Source organism: Urocampus carinirostris, chromosome 1, assembly GCF_059441175.1.
Source record: "Urocampus carinirostris isolate Australia breed hairy pipefish chromosome 1, RoL_Ucar_1.0, whole genome shotgun sequence".
Taxonomy (NCBI): Eukaryota; Metazoa; Chordata; class Actinopteri; order Syngnathiformes; family Syngnathidae; genus Urocampus; species Urocampus carinirostris.
The window spans coordinates 27,281,942-27,297,835 of NC_142349.1; the positions used below are offsets into that span (position 1 = coordinate 27,281,942).

General features: G+C 39.8%; 2 protein-coding genes across 5 annotated transcripts; one reads left to right on the plus strand and one right to left on the minus strand.

Moving 5' to 3' along the window:
- Positions 1-537: 537 nt before the first annotated feature.
- lgals2a (lectin, galactoside-binding, soluble, 2a) lies at positions 538-9,821 on the minus strand. Its single transcript, XM_088332922.1, has 6 exons — positions 9,807-9,821; positions 6,261-6,399; positions 2,806-3,024; positions 1,401-1,480; positions 1,076-1,247; positions 538-1,005 (listed from the first exon to the last, which is right to left on the minus strand). Exons 3-6 carry the CDS (start codon positions 2,809-2,811, stop codon positions 859-861), a joined length of 405 nt encoding a protein of 134 aa, XP_088189048.1. The 5' UTR covers positions 2,812-3,024; positions 6,261-6,399; positions 9,807-9,821; the 3' UTR covers positions 538-858.
- Positions 9,604-15,863, plus strand: gtpbp1 (GTP binding protein 1). 4 transcript variants are annotated; one of them, XM_088332897.1, is made up of 14 exons: positions 9,604-10,119; positions 11,123-11,234; positions 11,339-11,519; positions 11,597-11,780; positions 11,856-12,020; positions 12,088-12,211; positions 12,876-12,990; positions 13,065-13,209; positions 13,576-13,758; positions 13,965-14,100; positions 14,203-14,381; positions 14,542-14,649; positions 14,870-14,920; positions 15,056-15,863. In XM_088332897.1, exons 1-14 carry the CDS (start codon positions 9,937-9,939, stop codon positions 15,155-15,157), a joined length of 1,968 nt encoding a protein of 655 aa, XP_088189023.1. In that variant the 5' UTR covers positions 9,604-9,936; the 3' UTR covers positions 15,158-15,863. The 4 variants fall into 4 exon arrangements, with proteins under 4 accessions (XP_088189023.1, XP_088189016.1, XP_088189039.1 ...); XM_088332890.1 differs by having other exon boundaries at positions 9,605-10,119; positions 14,494-14,649; XM_088332913.1 differs by lacking the exon at positions 14,870-14,920 and having other exon boundaries at positions 9,606-10,119.
- Positions 15,864-15,894: the final 31 nt, after the last annotated feature.

Here is a 15,894-nt window from a genome sequence, read left to right on the forward strand (position 1 = left end):
ATTGTACATTAATAAATGCCTTATAGATAAACTCTCCACAAATACTTTAGAGAGCAGCATGCAGGGCAATTCAGTTCAATAAAAAGCAACTTGTTGCCATGCAGGGTTAGTGACTAATTGTTTGCCCTCTAAAATCAGTCTCGTTGCCTTTTGTTGCATCAGATTATATCAGAGGGAAAAAAACGTGTGCATGCCTCCTGTAAGCCACCCACCATTTAAAATAAGTTTGGTTGGAATTAACTGAGAACTAGTCTAAACTGTGACCTTGCTCCTTTACTGAGCAGTTGTTTCTACAGAAGAAAACACCCAAGTCTTGAAAACCCATGACAGCAAATGTATACATTAAAACAAATATGGGGATATTTGAGGTATTTGGGAAAGAAATCATCAGCATCCAATTAAGATTTGATAGTACCAAATATGTTCTAAGTAAATTATTTCCACCTCCACCAAACCAAGTGCCGCACTGTACAACACATTCATGTTATGATTGCCCCATCTAGTGGCTAAATTAGTCAATGACAACACTCACATAGGTCCGTGTAAATCCTGCTTTTAATTTTTAATGCAAGCATAGGTACAAGTTTGGAATGTCTTGGGGGTAAACTTTGGTAATTTCAGTATGTTTATAAAAACCCATTATTTTACTCGGGTTACTTTACCGTACTTTATAGAATTCAATGTATATTCCTAAGGCTTACGTCACTTGCTCATCTCTATTGCAGTAGTGTTAAAATAACTAGGGACTACATTGTCTTGCTAACTGTAAATGTATGTTATAACCTAGTAATACAAGGCAAAAATTTGCTCTGCTGCAAACACCAACTATTGAAAAAATATTCTAATGGTCAGGGTAGTCTATTTAATCTCGATACTGGTAACACGAGCCTCTCCACTGAAACTGATGAAAGAGTACTTCTCCGCTCCCATGCGGTTTGGAAAATGAATTTGAGAGCCGTCTGAGAGAGTTACTTGGAATTCCGTAGGAGTGAACACAATGATGATCTACAAAGAAAGGAGAGAATGATGATGTAAATATTGGATATCAGTTGGAAGTCAAAAATGATGGTCTTACTTTGAATTCTTCCCCTTGGTGGAATGGGAAACCTCCCTCGCGGTGCTCCTCACACCACTTGCCTTCCTGGTAAGAGTTGCAAACCACCGCGTTCTCGTCTCCATGAGCATTGAAGCGTGGGTTGATATGCATGGTGATGTCCTTCTCATTTGGGCCGATGTTGAGCGCAAAACTGTGATACAAGGAGCATCGAAAAATTCGTTGCAAAATATTGGACAAACTGAAACTGCTTAATGTGAGCTAAAGGATAATGTAACAGAGAAATCAAAGCTATTGCTTGTATTTAATTGCAAATACGATACTATTCAATTGACTCGGTACTTACTTAGTAGCATTGGGCTGAGCCTTTCCCACAATAGTTAATGTCTGCCCTACTTTGAAAGACATATTCTTTATCGCCATCCCCTGTGTAGAGAAACATACAGTGCATGAGATTTTGTTTGAAAAGGAATTTGACACTAAATTACTGTTCAATAAACGCTTTAAGATTCAACTTCTTGGTGATTTACAGCTGCCCCACGATCATATCCCTCTCCACTGATGTTACAAACATAGAGGAACTAATTATGATATGCCGTAACCATTTCCTCCCAAACGCTTCGAGGGTGGAAAAAAGGCTGAGGTTGCCAAAAACTCTTCCGTGCACATAGGAATAACCGTAAAATAAAGCAGCTGTCTTAAGAAGACATCGTCTAGCTGCAATGTTACATTACAGTATGATTTTTAGTCAGTATTTAAGAAAAATAAATCTTTTAGGGGAACAGTTATGAATGCATAATGTATATCCAACGCAGCCTTTGGGAGATTTGCTTCTCTGAAACATATTTTGCGATAACAATTACTAACCAATGATCTCTTGCAAGACTGATACACATCAATGCTGAACAAGGATTAACCTAAATCCTCCCATAGATGAGAAAAAAAGTTAAAAAAAAAAAAAAAAACTATGTTTAAAAAAGCAAAGCCATGATAGGAGAAACGGGTTTGAAGGAAAAGTATGGCTGCAACATTCTTTCCATATAAGAGTGCAGCTGCTAGACTGGTTGGGAAAAGTGATATATGAAACCTATCGCAAACCTTTCTTTTAGAAAGAATGGAAAGCTCATACACTATCCCTGGAATGACTTGTCAGGATAATTGTGTCTTATATGCCTGGTCTTGTCAATAAATTGCCAAATAAACACTTTTTGCCATTGCATAATGTTAGGAAAATCTGATTTCCATTCTTAATTTACCAATCTGCAGGATTGTTGTTCCAGTAGCCATTAAAGGCAGATGACTATAGCATGATGTTAATTTATGAGTCCACAAAGACTTTAAAAAACAACCTAATTTTAGCTGGTACTTCTTTATATTTTCAATAAAAAGGTTTAAAGCAGTGAAACCAACACTCACTGAGGAGCAAATCAAATTATCAGTGAAACAATGCTGAAGATTGAGGTTCTGACTGAGAAGCAGCTGAGAATCCACACATTCGTTGGCGAATGTTCTTCGGAGAGCTGCAGTGAATACTTCAACCATAAAAGGTCACACAAAACATTCAGATCTCTAAAGAGCAAAAAAATGCTACCGATAACCAGACCAAAATGTTCAGTGCATGATGACATCTTGCCCTGCATTTGTAAATCATTTTCACCCTCTTATCAAAATAAAACCTTAAATGTTAAGTCCAAGCAGACAGAAAGTAAAACTATGAGTTCATAAAATATATGTACATATATTTTACTTACGGCCATTGTGATTTCCAATGAGGTCGAAAGTGACACGCAGCTGTACAGAAATAGAGTGTAGGGCCTTGCCTCACAGACCTTCAGAGGTTTTATCCAGGGTGGGAGGTGGCTCCATTTTACTGACGGTCCAGGGAGCCACAGCTCTTCAACTTCTGAATGACTTTGACCAATGAAATGTCAGCAGGGCTCGAAACGACGAATAACTGTTTTAACATCTTACTGTGGACAGAAGGGAAGTGAGACTAATTATGTCGCCACATTGCATGAAACTGTCACATTGTAGTTCTATTAGGTCTCCAGGCTGAGAGGGTCAGGACTGAAATGAGTGTGTCACCAAGGAGACAACTAAATATTGAGGCCAGCTGAATGTGGCAAAGCGCAACTACTGCATATAGCCTTAAACAGAATCAGATGACAGTCAGCCCAGCTTGGAGTGGGAGGGGTGACTCCTCTCTGAACCCACTGACTGCCAAGTGAGATAAATGCTTAAACACAATGAGTTCCATTGTTTTTTTGTTATATCTGTGGACAAAAAATACAAACATTTAAAACAAATGTCGCCTGCATATGGTATTAATTCCATTGTTAAAAATGAAATATTACGGGTATTATGGCACTGGAATATGTACTGTGACTGGCTATGCCACAATGGTATAAAACAGGGGTCGGAAACATTTTGACACAAAGAGCCATCAAAGCAAAATATTTTATACATAATTCAACAAAACAAAACTGCCAAACCTGCTCCACAAAAGCTAATTTTTGAGCTCATTTAATTTCACTGTTGATGATTTGATAGAATTTATGAAATAATAATGACAGAGTCTGTGTTCCATAACAACAAACATACCACTTACATTTTTCACCCTCCTGCAGTTACTTAAGATCGGTGCAAGCAGGTTGCAAGCAGAGGTCTTTTATAAGTGTCATAAAATACTGCAAACAAGAAGTATACGGAAGTATTTACCTTTCACGCAAAGTACGCTGGTTGAGAGAGGTGAGCACACTGTGTGTGCAGAGATCCGCCCACCCCTATCACTCACCCAATCAAAAGGCTATGGGTGCTTGGCTGGCGTTTTTTTGGTGTTTACAATTAGTTCTAGGGGTTTTCATCATAATGTGTCCCAACAGTGAACATACATTGTTTAATGAGCTTCCATATACAGGATCCCACGGAGAGACAGAGCCAAAACGGGATCTGTTGGTGTGACACAGCGACCGCTATCTGTAGTTGAGACTGTACTGTATATATTTTAGACCCAACCACTTCCTATCTGGTATCGCTTTGGCTTTGCATAGGTTAAATTTGGAAATACGCGGACAGCATGTGCTTATGAAGAGAACACATCAAATAACAGCCGTCAATTGTGATAACTGGATGAGTTTGACGGGATCTAGAAAACTTAAAGGTGAAAAATGCTGATTTTAAGCCATTCCACAATAAACTATAGAGATTAAATAGTTACATTTTACGTTTAACCAATGGTAACGCTGTCAGAACCTGAACAAATGGTAAACCCAGACGCATGTTTTCACACAAGCTTTAGTTTACGGAAACGGGGCAGTCATGCGCGGGAACACAAACAAAACCAATTGGGCAATCGCTGGGCAGAAGAAGTCAGACAGAGAAGTCAGGCGCGGCAAAATAGGAAGCCAGGGGCAGACGAGATTGAAACCGAACAGGACATATATAGGATAAACGAGCAGATACTGGACAGGACTGGACAGACGGGATCGATACCAGATACTGGATACAACAGCAGGATACCGGACAGGACGGGACAGAGGGGATCGATACCGGATGCTGGATACCGGACAGGACAAGACAGGAAAGAAGGAATCTATACCGGATACTCGATACACGAGCAAGATACCGGACAGGACAGGACAGACTGGATCGATACCGGACAGAGTCAAAATGCATGTCTTGCAAGTGCAGAGGTTCGTTGACGGACTGACAAGGAGTGAATGAGAGCACTGAGTTTAAATCGGACTGGAGCCAACCAGGCAACGAGCCACAGCTGGCGCTAAATGAGCAGGCCCAGTCGATTGCAATGGGCAATCGTAACAAACGCCTTCGCTTTTAAAATGTTAATCAAGTGTACTGTAGATGATTTTCACGTAGCAAGAAGCAAAATACACACCTCTCCCAGGCAGAGGAACCAGCCGGGTTCTTTTTAGTTATTTTCCACATGTTTGACCACTTCTTTACAATTAAAATTTGCAAATGCGCTTTCTTTGATAAATGTTCATTGTGTTTCTATACTACATGAAAGCTGAAAAAACAAAATTTACAATGAAGGGTCTCTACAACTTTACAAACCGTGCCGTTTTCATGAGATGGGATGGAACGTAAATTGGGGACAAGATTGTCTCAGAATTATTAGAGAACGTTGATTTGAGCATAACACCATATCGACATTTTCTATTGAGGAATCGGCAATTTAAACTGGCTAAAAGCTAAACAAAAATTGATCCAGCCAAATATTTCTACTTCAAAACATACAATGTTGACCTTTTATAATTTAATAATAATTTCCTTTATATAAGGGGAACATGTGCAAATTCTGCAGAAATAACTCACCCCCTGGAAGTGCAACACGGTTTAATGACAAAGGGACCTTTGTAACACAAATGCTGACAGAACATGAGTTAGAGATGTATGCTGCCCAGTGGAGTCCTGTTGAAAACATCTTAAGGCTTCTTTCTTAATTTTGGTCATGTGTTTTCATGGTTCGATGGAGAAGAGAACAACTCAAAAATCACCAATACACATTTAATTACATGTTAACATTGTCTTAATCAATTATTTAAAAATAAAGCCATTGTTTATCTATTGCAGCAGCATGACAGGGAAAACAACATAACTATCAAGGTTAAAACTTGAGATTGTATTAGAATAAAGAAAAGAACACACTCTGAGTCGGAGATTTAGATTTTTGTTGCCCTTCCATTGTATGCGCGTGCTTCCAGGATCGGATCAGGAAGGAATCACACTCCGCCAATAGCTAGAGGCTCATTTATTGGAAAACACAAGAATAAAACAACACATCTGATTGGTTTAAATGAGATTATATGAACACAGGAGACAAATCTGATTGGTTTAGACAGGAATCACATGTTGAAATGCACTGTATAATGTTGGTCGCTAGATGGCGTGCGAGTGTAATAAATGGCCAAAAAGGATAGTGAAATTTTGTAACACAATGCGTCTCTGTAAATGTAGGGAGGAAAGCTCTTAATCAGACTATTAATGTGGGGAGGCAAGCTCTCGAGCGGGCTTCCCGGCACTAAAAACAAAGGCCATCTTGATTAATAGTTAGCAGGCACCAAGAGGATACAATTGTTGCAAGAATACAAACAGCACCTGGAAATTATATTTGGATTTGTTAAGTCACTTTTGAGGATAACATCATCAAAAGGCCCATTTAAACTATGATCAAACTATAATTTACCTTACAATCACGATCTTCCGCTGACTGGCGAGTGATAGAATCAAAGCCGAGAAACTGTTATTTAAAGTTATCTTCCATGATGAGAAGAGCAGCTTGACATTGTTGGAAGCAGGAACGAAGCAATTGCAGATTCACTTCTCTAAAATAAAGACATAAGAAGTAATTGCTTTCTCTCTTTTTTTCACAATTGTTTGGAAAAAAAGGAATCTTAAAAGCATAGTCAACCAATGTCTAACAGCAAAATGTTGTATTTTATGTGCTGTAGAAGGCAAAATAAACACAGTTAAGGGGAAACTAACCTTTAGTCACTTTAGCAACATCATTTTAACATGCCAGTAAGATCAAAAATTGCCAAGCTGTGAAATAGAAACAAAATGCAAATTGTATTGCCTAATACATATTCCCGAAACACAATACATAGGGTGACCCGTTAAGCGAGCTAGATTGTTGGTTCTTTAGTTTTTATATGAACATTGTCATTGTATTTTAGATGTATTTGTTTTTATTAAATGCAGTTCAGTTAAGGATATTAAAGACTTTATATTTCTCTGCAGATAAGTGCTAGTCATTTATGTAATGGTATTCTTTACATAGTACCATTTGTCTGGGCTGATGATCTGATCAACTACAGGGCAGAGCGGTTCTTTTATTAAACCTTTGCATGTGACTTCACATTGCCTTCCCTGGTAAAATGAGAGCCATGATGGATGGCAAGAGGCACTTGAGCACACGTCAGTTGAATAAGCAGTTGAGTAAAAACAAAGAGCATTCACCACTTGGGTAATCTTCCAAAACTGTTATGTGCTCTACTATAAAGCTTATTATGCCGAAATGAACTTCCAAAGTACCAACAGATAAAATGAGGGACAAATGTTTAAAAAAGAAAACATAATTTTGCCAAAATAAAGATGTTCAACATACTCAAAAGTGATTTCTATACAAGGAGCAAAATGCAAATCCCCCGTACATTTCACGCCGCAAATTTGTCGGCAAAACAAAGCACAGTAACACAAACCAGCTAGGAAGAACTGGTAAGCATCCAAACCTTTATAAGCTTTATGATCAGCATCTGTGTTTGGGAATACTTCATTTACATTATAGTGGACGGATGGTGTGGACTCAAGTCAGGCAGACTAGACAATTTGGTGGGATCTCTCAAGTCAGGCAGACTAGACAATTTGGTGGGATCTGTGAATATGCCAGGAGGATCAGCTCGCATTGCTAATGTTATTATCAGTTTATCTAGATTGCGCTTTTGTGATTACTGACCAGGTGAACCATCTCATCCAACAGCTGCACAATATTCGTTTGACTAGTCATTGCCAATGGAGTTGAATAGTATTGCTGTTTTTGTTGTAGTTGTCAACAGTTTAGTGGCCTTGTCCACTGTTTACTACAGTTTACTACCGTCCGTCATGGTGTCATCACGTGATTAAGTCATGTGTGTGCAAAGGGGCAATACAAATTAAATGCTTAAAAACAAAGCTACACATTTGGAGTTGACATCCTTTTTCTGATCCGCCCGCCTCAGAACAGAAAGTATGTTACCAGATCTAAACTAAGTTGGACATACCTGCACTACACCCTACAGCAGTACTTCTTAATTATTTTCTGGTAATTAGTTACTTTTACTGCTGAGTATTTCAGTTACTAACTCAGTTACTTTTTGGAGGAAGTAGTGTCTAACTATAACATTACTTTTTTAAAGTAACGCGCCCAAAAACTGCTCTCCAATGGTGTGTTTTTTTTTTTTTTTTTTTGCACTGACGTCCCTGTTAACCACAGCCAATTCTTCCCCTTATTAAGCGATAATAAAACCTTACAAACACATTGTTGTCCCCATTTACTCACAGCAAGACAGAGTTGTAGAGTAAAAACAAAGATATGTGTAAGCAAGTTTATTTTGTTTACCAAATAAACGACACAAACTATTCTTTCAGCAGCTTTCTTAGTTCTCTCTCCACTTGCAGTAAATTTAGTGTAGTGTATTGTACTTAGCAGTGCCACAATACAAAAAAAAAATCTTATGTCAAGTCAAGTCAAGTCATTTTTATTTGTATAGCCCTAAATCACGAAGAGTCTCAAAGGGCTTCACAGATTGTTACACTATATTACACAAACTATTTTCAACCGACAAGAGGAGTAGGTTATTCATATGCAATGGAGTAGAAGTGAGTTTTAAGTTTAGATTTAAACATTTCCACTGAGGTTGCAGATCGAATCTCAGGGGGAAGAGCATTCCACAGCACCGGTGCCCGGATGGAGAACGCTCTCGAACCAGCAGAAGACTTTTTTGCTCTCGGGATCATCAGAAGACCAGCACTCTCAGATCGTAGGCTTCGGACCGGGACATAGTGGCAGATCAGATCTGAAAGATAAGAGGGTTTAGATCAGAGGATGGTGTCATAATAGCCTGTAGTTTGCAATAATTTGTGTTCTGTGCAAACCTTCTAGACTCCTTGTAATTAAGGGCTAGACAAATAAACATGACATGACTTGACTTGATCAAGGATAAGATTTGCTAGTTTACCGCAACAATATTAGAAATCTTCGATGACTTCAGCTACCAGTGACTGAGATGATCTGTATTAGAGTCGAAATGGAGGGAGATATTTTTCTTTTTCTCTTTTGTTTTATCTTCTTTTCCCTCAGCCACTCTTTGAATCCCTCTCAGTTATTTTTCCATGGTATCACCCAAAAATCAGTTACACTTTACGTCAGAGCCGGTTGTCTGCAGCAATTACAGATTTACTTCTCTAAATTGGAAACATACGAAGTAATTGCTTTCTTTCTTTTTTTTCACAAATGTTTGGAAGATAAGAAATCTTAAAAGCGAAAAACAAAGCTGCAAGCGCACTTTGGTAATGAGAGTGCCACTGCCCTCTACTATTTGAGAACCACACTGTCCCTTTAAAGGAAGATAACAGTTTTATGATTATTGTGATTATTGTGCTCATACAATACCTTAAGAAAAAGGTGGATGCAGAGATAGATAGATAGATAGATAGATAGATAGATAGATAGATAGATAGATAGATAGATAGATAGATAGATAGATAGATAGATAGATAGATAGATAGATAGATAGATAGATAGAACATTTTTTATCGACACTTTTAACAGCAACTAAACATATTCAGATAGATAGACAGATAGACGGATAATCTAAGTTTGATAAGATAGATAAGATATATAATATAGATAGCAAAGTGACAGTTGGCTGACGCAACAAAACGTCATATATTCATAGAGTGAGTGACGACAGTGACGACAATTTGCCGGCTTGCCCTCTTGTTTATCATACTCTAGTCGACTTTGACTGGCAGGCTCGTCCACGTATGACGCGTAGTTTGCACACACAAACATTGAACAGCATGGGTAGGGGCGGCCGCGGAGACATACTGGGCTCCCACTGCATGTTATTGGTTCTCTACGCCCGCATATTCAAGAGGCGATTGGCGAGCATGTCACAAATGCACCCACACCTACCTCATTATTTTCAACAGGGCGGAGACGTTCTGTTTTGATAAGCAAACTGACACTTACAAATAGCCCGTTGCCTCCTTCTCCAATGTTGACCAAATCGAAAGTATCTCTTGCGTAGTTTGTGGCTACCCAACCATTGCACATCCCGACAGTCTGAAGCGATTCTACGGGACACTTGTCGCATACCGAAATGGCATCGCTAACCGCCGCAGCTCACGAGTCGAGCGCGGCGCTTGCCGACGCTTTACTCCCGGCGAGTATATTCGCACCAGACCGGGGGGGATGCGTGGAAGATCCCGGGGATGAATTCTACGAGGACGGGGAAGTGGTCAACGGCGAGCCCGAGGACCCGAGGATTGACTTTACTAGCAAGGTGAAGCTAGGCCATAGCTAGCGCTCGACTAATGCTAGCGAACTAAACGAGAACAAGAATGAATGAGATTTTAGTAGCGTATTGCGTTTGAACGCAGGTTTTGACAACGTTTTAACAAACATGGGGTTCCGAATAGGTCCTGGTACGAACACTACAAAAGACGGCACAGCACAATTTATTTTCCATTTTTGGTGTAGCATTAGCTAGCTGTAATACAGAATTGATTGTGAAGCTTGCTTCAACTGGTGCTTTACGGATAGTCGTGACAATGAAACGTATGCCACGTGTAAATAAACGTAAAGTTTGGGAATTGAACTCGTCACGTTGATATGGTTTAAGATGTATATGATTATACGCTTGCACACAAGTGGAATGGCAGGCAGTGGTAATAATAAATAACACGTGACTATGTTAACGTTCGTTCATGAAAATAACACATGGAATTACCCAGTGATAACAAAATACTCATTGGCGGGTTTTCTTGCAACTTACAAATTATCACGTTGATAAAAATGAAGAATGTCTACTTGTTTTTTTTTTTGTCTGGAGTGTTATTACTACATAACATGTCTGCTTCTGTCAAAGTATTTCTTCTGGTCAAACAAGTTCAGTGTATTGGATGATGTAAACTGAAAAGCGTGGCTGTAATATTCACTTGGTTGCAAAGGTCCAATTACACATCACAAAAGACGAATGGAAAAACTACCTTGCACATAATTGCATCACTTTCTTGGACATGACCCAAAAAATAATCGGTCAGCACCTGTGATACAATGTAGTTTAACTTTTTTATTATGAGTTGTTTTTATGTAATTAAGTTTTTTAATTAATTAAAATATGACAATGTAAAGACATTGGATATGACATGGATATGTGCATGTTCTTTCTCTTAGATACTCCTAACAATAAGAACTTATCAAAATTAAAACAATGTAAATGTGTTGCATTCCCCAAACACTGCTGAAACATAACAACTTGCCTTTTTTTAACCACTTGTAAAAAGATGGCCCTCGTCAGTCCAAATGGAGAGCAATATGACTCCCTACTTAGCCAACTAAAGGACAGGATGGAAGAGGGGTCTGGAGAAACCATCTATGTGATTGGAATGGGTTCAGGTGAGGGACCACCACTAATAAACCTAACATAATAACACAATCCAGATGATTAGTCTCAAATATCGACTGTTAGTGAATTGTTTCCTTTTTACTCTTGCTTTAAGATGGCGGTGATTGGGGTCTCAGCGAAAAGGATATGGAAGCCTCTGAGGCGACGGTGCGGTCCATGTGTGCCCAACTGGACTCTGATCTGATTCCGCTCAGGGAACGCACTGAGGCGGAGGGTTTGGTACGGGACTATTTGATACGCCGGTGTGTGGGGGAACTAGACTTTCTGGAGGTCAGGTGAGTGGTCAAATAACTTTATATAATCAAAAGGCCTTTTTTTAGTCTTTCAATGTTTTTCCCTCTGCTGTCTTCAGAGTGGCAGTGGTAGGAAATGTGGATGCTGGTAAAAGTACTCTTCTAGGGGTGTTAACACATGGAGAGCTAGATAATGGCAGAGGCTTTGCTCGCCAGAAGCTCTTCAGACACAAGCACGAGATGGAAAGCGGAAGGACCAGCAGTGTGGGCAATGACATCCTTGGGTTTGATCAAGAGGGGCAGGTGAGACAATACATTCACATTTAAAATGATTAAAAAATAGCTGCCTTTAGAGTAAAGTTGTGCATTTTGTTTTAGGTGGTTAACAAACCCGACAACCATGGAGGAAGCTTGGATTGGACAAAGATTTGTGAGAAGTCCTCCAAAGTGATCACTTTCATCGATTTGGCTGGCCACGAGAAATATCTCAAAACCACTGTTTTTGGAATGACGGGACACTTACCAGACTTTTGCATGCTCATGGTGAGAAGTGGCCTGCAAGCGTACACATACCATCTCACTGAAACATATTCTCACTATCCTTCTCTAGGTTGGCAGTAACGCAGGGATTGTTGGCATGACCAAAGAGCATTTGGGCCTGGCCTTAGCCCTCAACGTCCCTGTTTTTGTAGTGGTGACAAAAATCGACATGTGTCCTGCCAACATCCTTCAAGGTCTGCCATCTGGGGTTTCAGCTTTTGCTGTTAGTTTTTGCACTTTCCTTGCACAAAGTTATTGACATTAGACTCCATCTGTTTATAAGAGGCCGTGATATAATCTGTAGGATTAATTATCAGGTAAAAAAGTAGATTTGTGTAAATGAAAATTTAAACCAAATCGACACACACAGGTTAAAGCCATCCTTCCATCAACCTTCTGCAACGCTTATCTGCACGTCACGGGGGGCTACAGCCCATCCCAGCTATATTCCGGGAGTGGTCAGGGGACACCCTGAACTGGTTCGCCTAGTTGAATGTTTGTATATTTTCAATTTATTTGGTACCCAGGGGTACAGTCAATATTTTCGCAGCAGTGTCTGCGCCAAAAAGACCGATTTACAGCACCTGGTATTCCCAGGCGGTCTCCCATCCCAGTACTAACCAGGCCCGACCAGGTTTAACTTCTCGAATGTGGGCGTTCTCTGGTGGTATGGGAGTAAACAAATCAGAGATGTCCCACCTAAGAAATTGGTACAGGGGAATTTATTTTATTTTAGCAACGACTAGTCATTTAAATGCTCATTTGGCCTAATAATCTGGCCACTTTGCCTTTAGGTGAAGCATAGACATGATAGTCTTGAAGAGAAGCATTCATTCTCATGTCATCTAATCCCAATAGAGACATTAAAGCTGCTTCAGAGATTACTGAAGTCCCCTGGCTGCAGGAAAATCCCTGTTTTGGTGCAGAACAAGGATGATGTCATAGTTACAGCGTCAAACTTCAGTTCTGAGAGGTACCAAGTCTGTCCAAGGCAATTTCTAAGTGAGCTGAATTGTAAGTGATGTTTCTTTTTATGTTTTCCTGAAGAATGTGTCCCATTTTTCAAATCTCAAATGTGACTGGAGAGAACATGGACCTGCTCAAAATGTTCCTCAACCTGCTTTCATCTCGGACGTGCTATAGAGACGACCAGCCAGCCGAGTTTCAGATAGATGACACCTACTCTGTACCTGTAAGTGTTCTCCCGCTTTGTCTGCTTAATACAGTATCAACGTGGTATAAATTCACACATTGTTTACAAACAATTACTAAGAACTTAGGTTTGACTGAGATGTGGTCCTATCATCAAATGTGTTATCTGACCACATTTGTATCTTTTCACATCTTTAAGTTCATCATGAATGAACTTTTTAAGAAACGTGTCAAACATTAAAAAAGGTATTCGGAGCAAATCAACTGATTTGATGAAATCAGATTATTCTTCCTAAACTAGTAAAGCGAACCTGGGGATATTTTCCAAACCTGGCTGATAAACTTAGTGAATATGGTTCTGTGCAAAAAATAAAAAAACACCCATCACTCCTATTGGCTGCTGTAGGGTGTTGGCACTGTTGTGTCAGGAACTACCTTACGTGGACTGATCCGTCTGAATGACACCATGCTTCTGGGGCCGGATCCTTTGGGCAGCTTCATCCCCATCGCTGTTAAATCAATCCACCGCAAGAGAATGCCAGTAAAGGAAGTCCGAGGGGGTCAGACTGCTTCCTTTGCACTCAAGAAGGTAAGTGGAAACTGCTCCATCGTGGCACAGTTTATAAGTTAGCAAAGGTCTTAGAAATTGGCTGCACATTTGTAGACTCTAGATAGGAATCAAAAAGCTCTGTAGTACTGTAATTATTCTTTATCAATTGGATGTTGTCTTCCCTTGTGATTACTTGGCTGAAGTGAGACACATTTGACATTTTTCTCCTGATTTGTTGGCTTCAGATCAAGCGTTCAACAATAAGGAAAGGCATGGTCATGGTGTCTCCGAGGTTAAACCCCCAGGCAACTTGGGAGTTTGAGGCAGAAATTCTAGTTCTACACCACCCTACTACGATATCACCCAGATACCAAGCGATGGGTGTGTATTTTGCAGTTAGGCCTGATTTTATGTTGAGACATGCAGCTTTTTTGAACTGGTTGGCTACCTCCTCTATAAACACCCGTTATGCTATCTGTTTAGTCCACTGCGGCAGCATAAGGCAGACAGCCACCATCCTGTCCATGAACAGAGACTGCTTACGGACAGGGGACAAGGCCACGGTCCACTTTCGCTTCATCAAGACTCCTGAGTATCTTCACTGTGACCAGAGGCTGGTGTTCAGGGAGGGACGCACCAAGGCCGTAGGGACCATCACAAAAGTAAGATAAAGGACATATTCACAAGTATTTTTAGAAAATAAATCTTACCGTATTTTAAAAGAAAAATAGGCCCAGTTTGCATAAACACAAGTTCGTTTTGCATTCTTTCCAGCTTCTGCAGTCTACCAATAATTTGCCGTCAAACTCCAAACCTCCACAGATAAAAATGCAATCCACAAAAAAGGCACCGACCCGGAAAGAGGATAGCACCACATTGGATGATGGCTTGACGATATCACAGTCTGCAGGCCCAAGCACGACATACCAGGTGAGATGCCAGGTTAACATCCAAATAATGGTGGAGGTTCTACTGTCTATTTACAGCATATTGAATGTGCACTGCCAACTGTTCCTCTAACCTGAGACTCTTGTTTGTCCTTATTCTATCCTTGGATCTTTTCCTTCATCCTTTCAAACTGTTATCATTCATTATGTGTCATACCTGTCATCCTCCCCTCTCCTTTGCTTGTGTGACTGGCTCCCTGAAGGGAGAGGGGGAGGAAGACCCTCAGTTAAAGGAGGGCAGCAAAGATAACAAGGTACAGTGGGTCACCAAGAGGTGATCGAAACAAGAGTTTTAAATGCATTTTTATCCACTTATGGCTCATGTATTTTTTTTGTTTAACGTATTTTTTAACCCCATTTTTATTCATCGTTATATCTCCTCGGTATAGCCAAAGACTGGGGGAGGTGGAAGAAGAAGAGGTGGTCAGCGACACAAGGGGAAAGGCCAGAACGTTTCTGCAGCAGCAGCCCCTACGTCAGGAACAGGATGAAGATTACCCCATCTCAATTAACTTCCCTCATAACTATTTCATCTGTTTAAGTGTAAAACACTCCAGTCTTATGCCTCATTTATTGCCTTTTATACCAGGATTTTACCCTAAAGGGAATGTGAAGAGCTATAGCAGAAAGTGTGTGACTTGAATTCTGCCATCACTGAGAATGGTTTATATATGAACGTAGCTTGTCACAATCATTTTTAACCTTTTAAAATAGCTTCATAAAAGCAGAGAGAAGGGTCCAATAAATGAGCAGCTACACGTGACATTTGCCCGTGCATTCCCTGTGAATTTTCAAATAAAAAACATTTTATGAAGTATTTATATTCGATATGTAAATGAGTTGTTTCCGATACTACTATAAAAAATCTAACATTGAATGTCGAGCAGAGTACATATACCATCAATTCTACTCAAATTATTCAATCTGTTAAATTTGCAATTACTAATGATTTGGCCCGTGTGCAAAATGTTCTTAGTGTTGAATATTGTATAACTCCTTTCTTACCCAAAAGTACCCCCTCCGCAGATAACACATAGTTCATTCTTGTCAATTAAGCAACAAAGAAAGAAACTCATGATAGACATGCTGTGCTTGCAGAGGTAATTGTAAGCTCTAGTACTTATTTGTGTTACAACTTGTTACTGGTTACATGACATCTATTCCACTCAAAACCCAATAAAGTGGTATTGAGCTGCAGGGCCCCATTGTTGTTTTTTGACCCACTAGT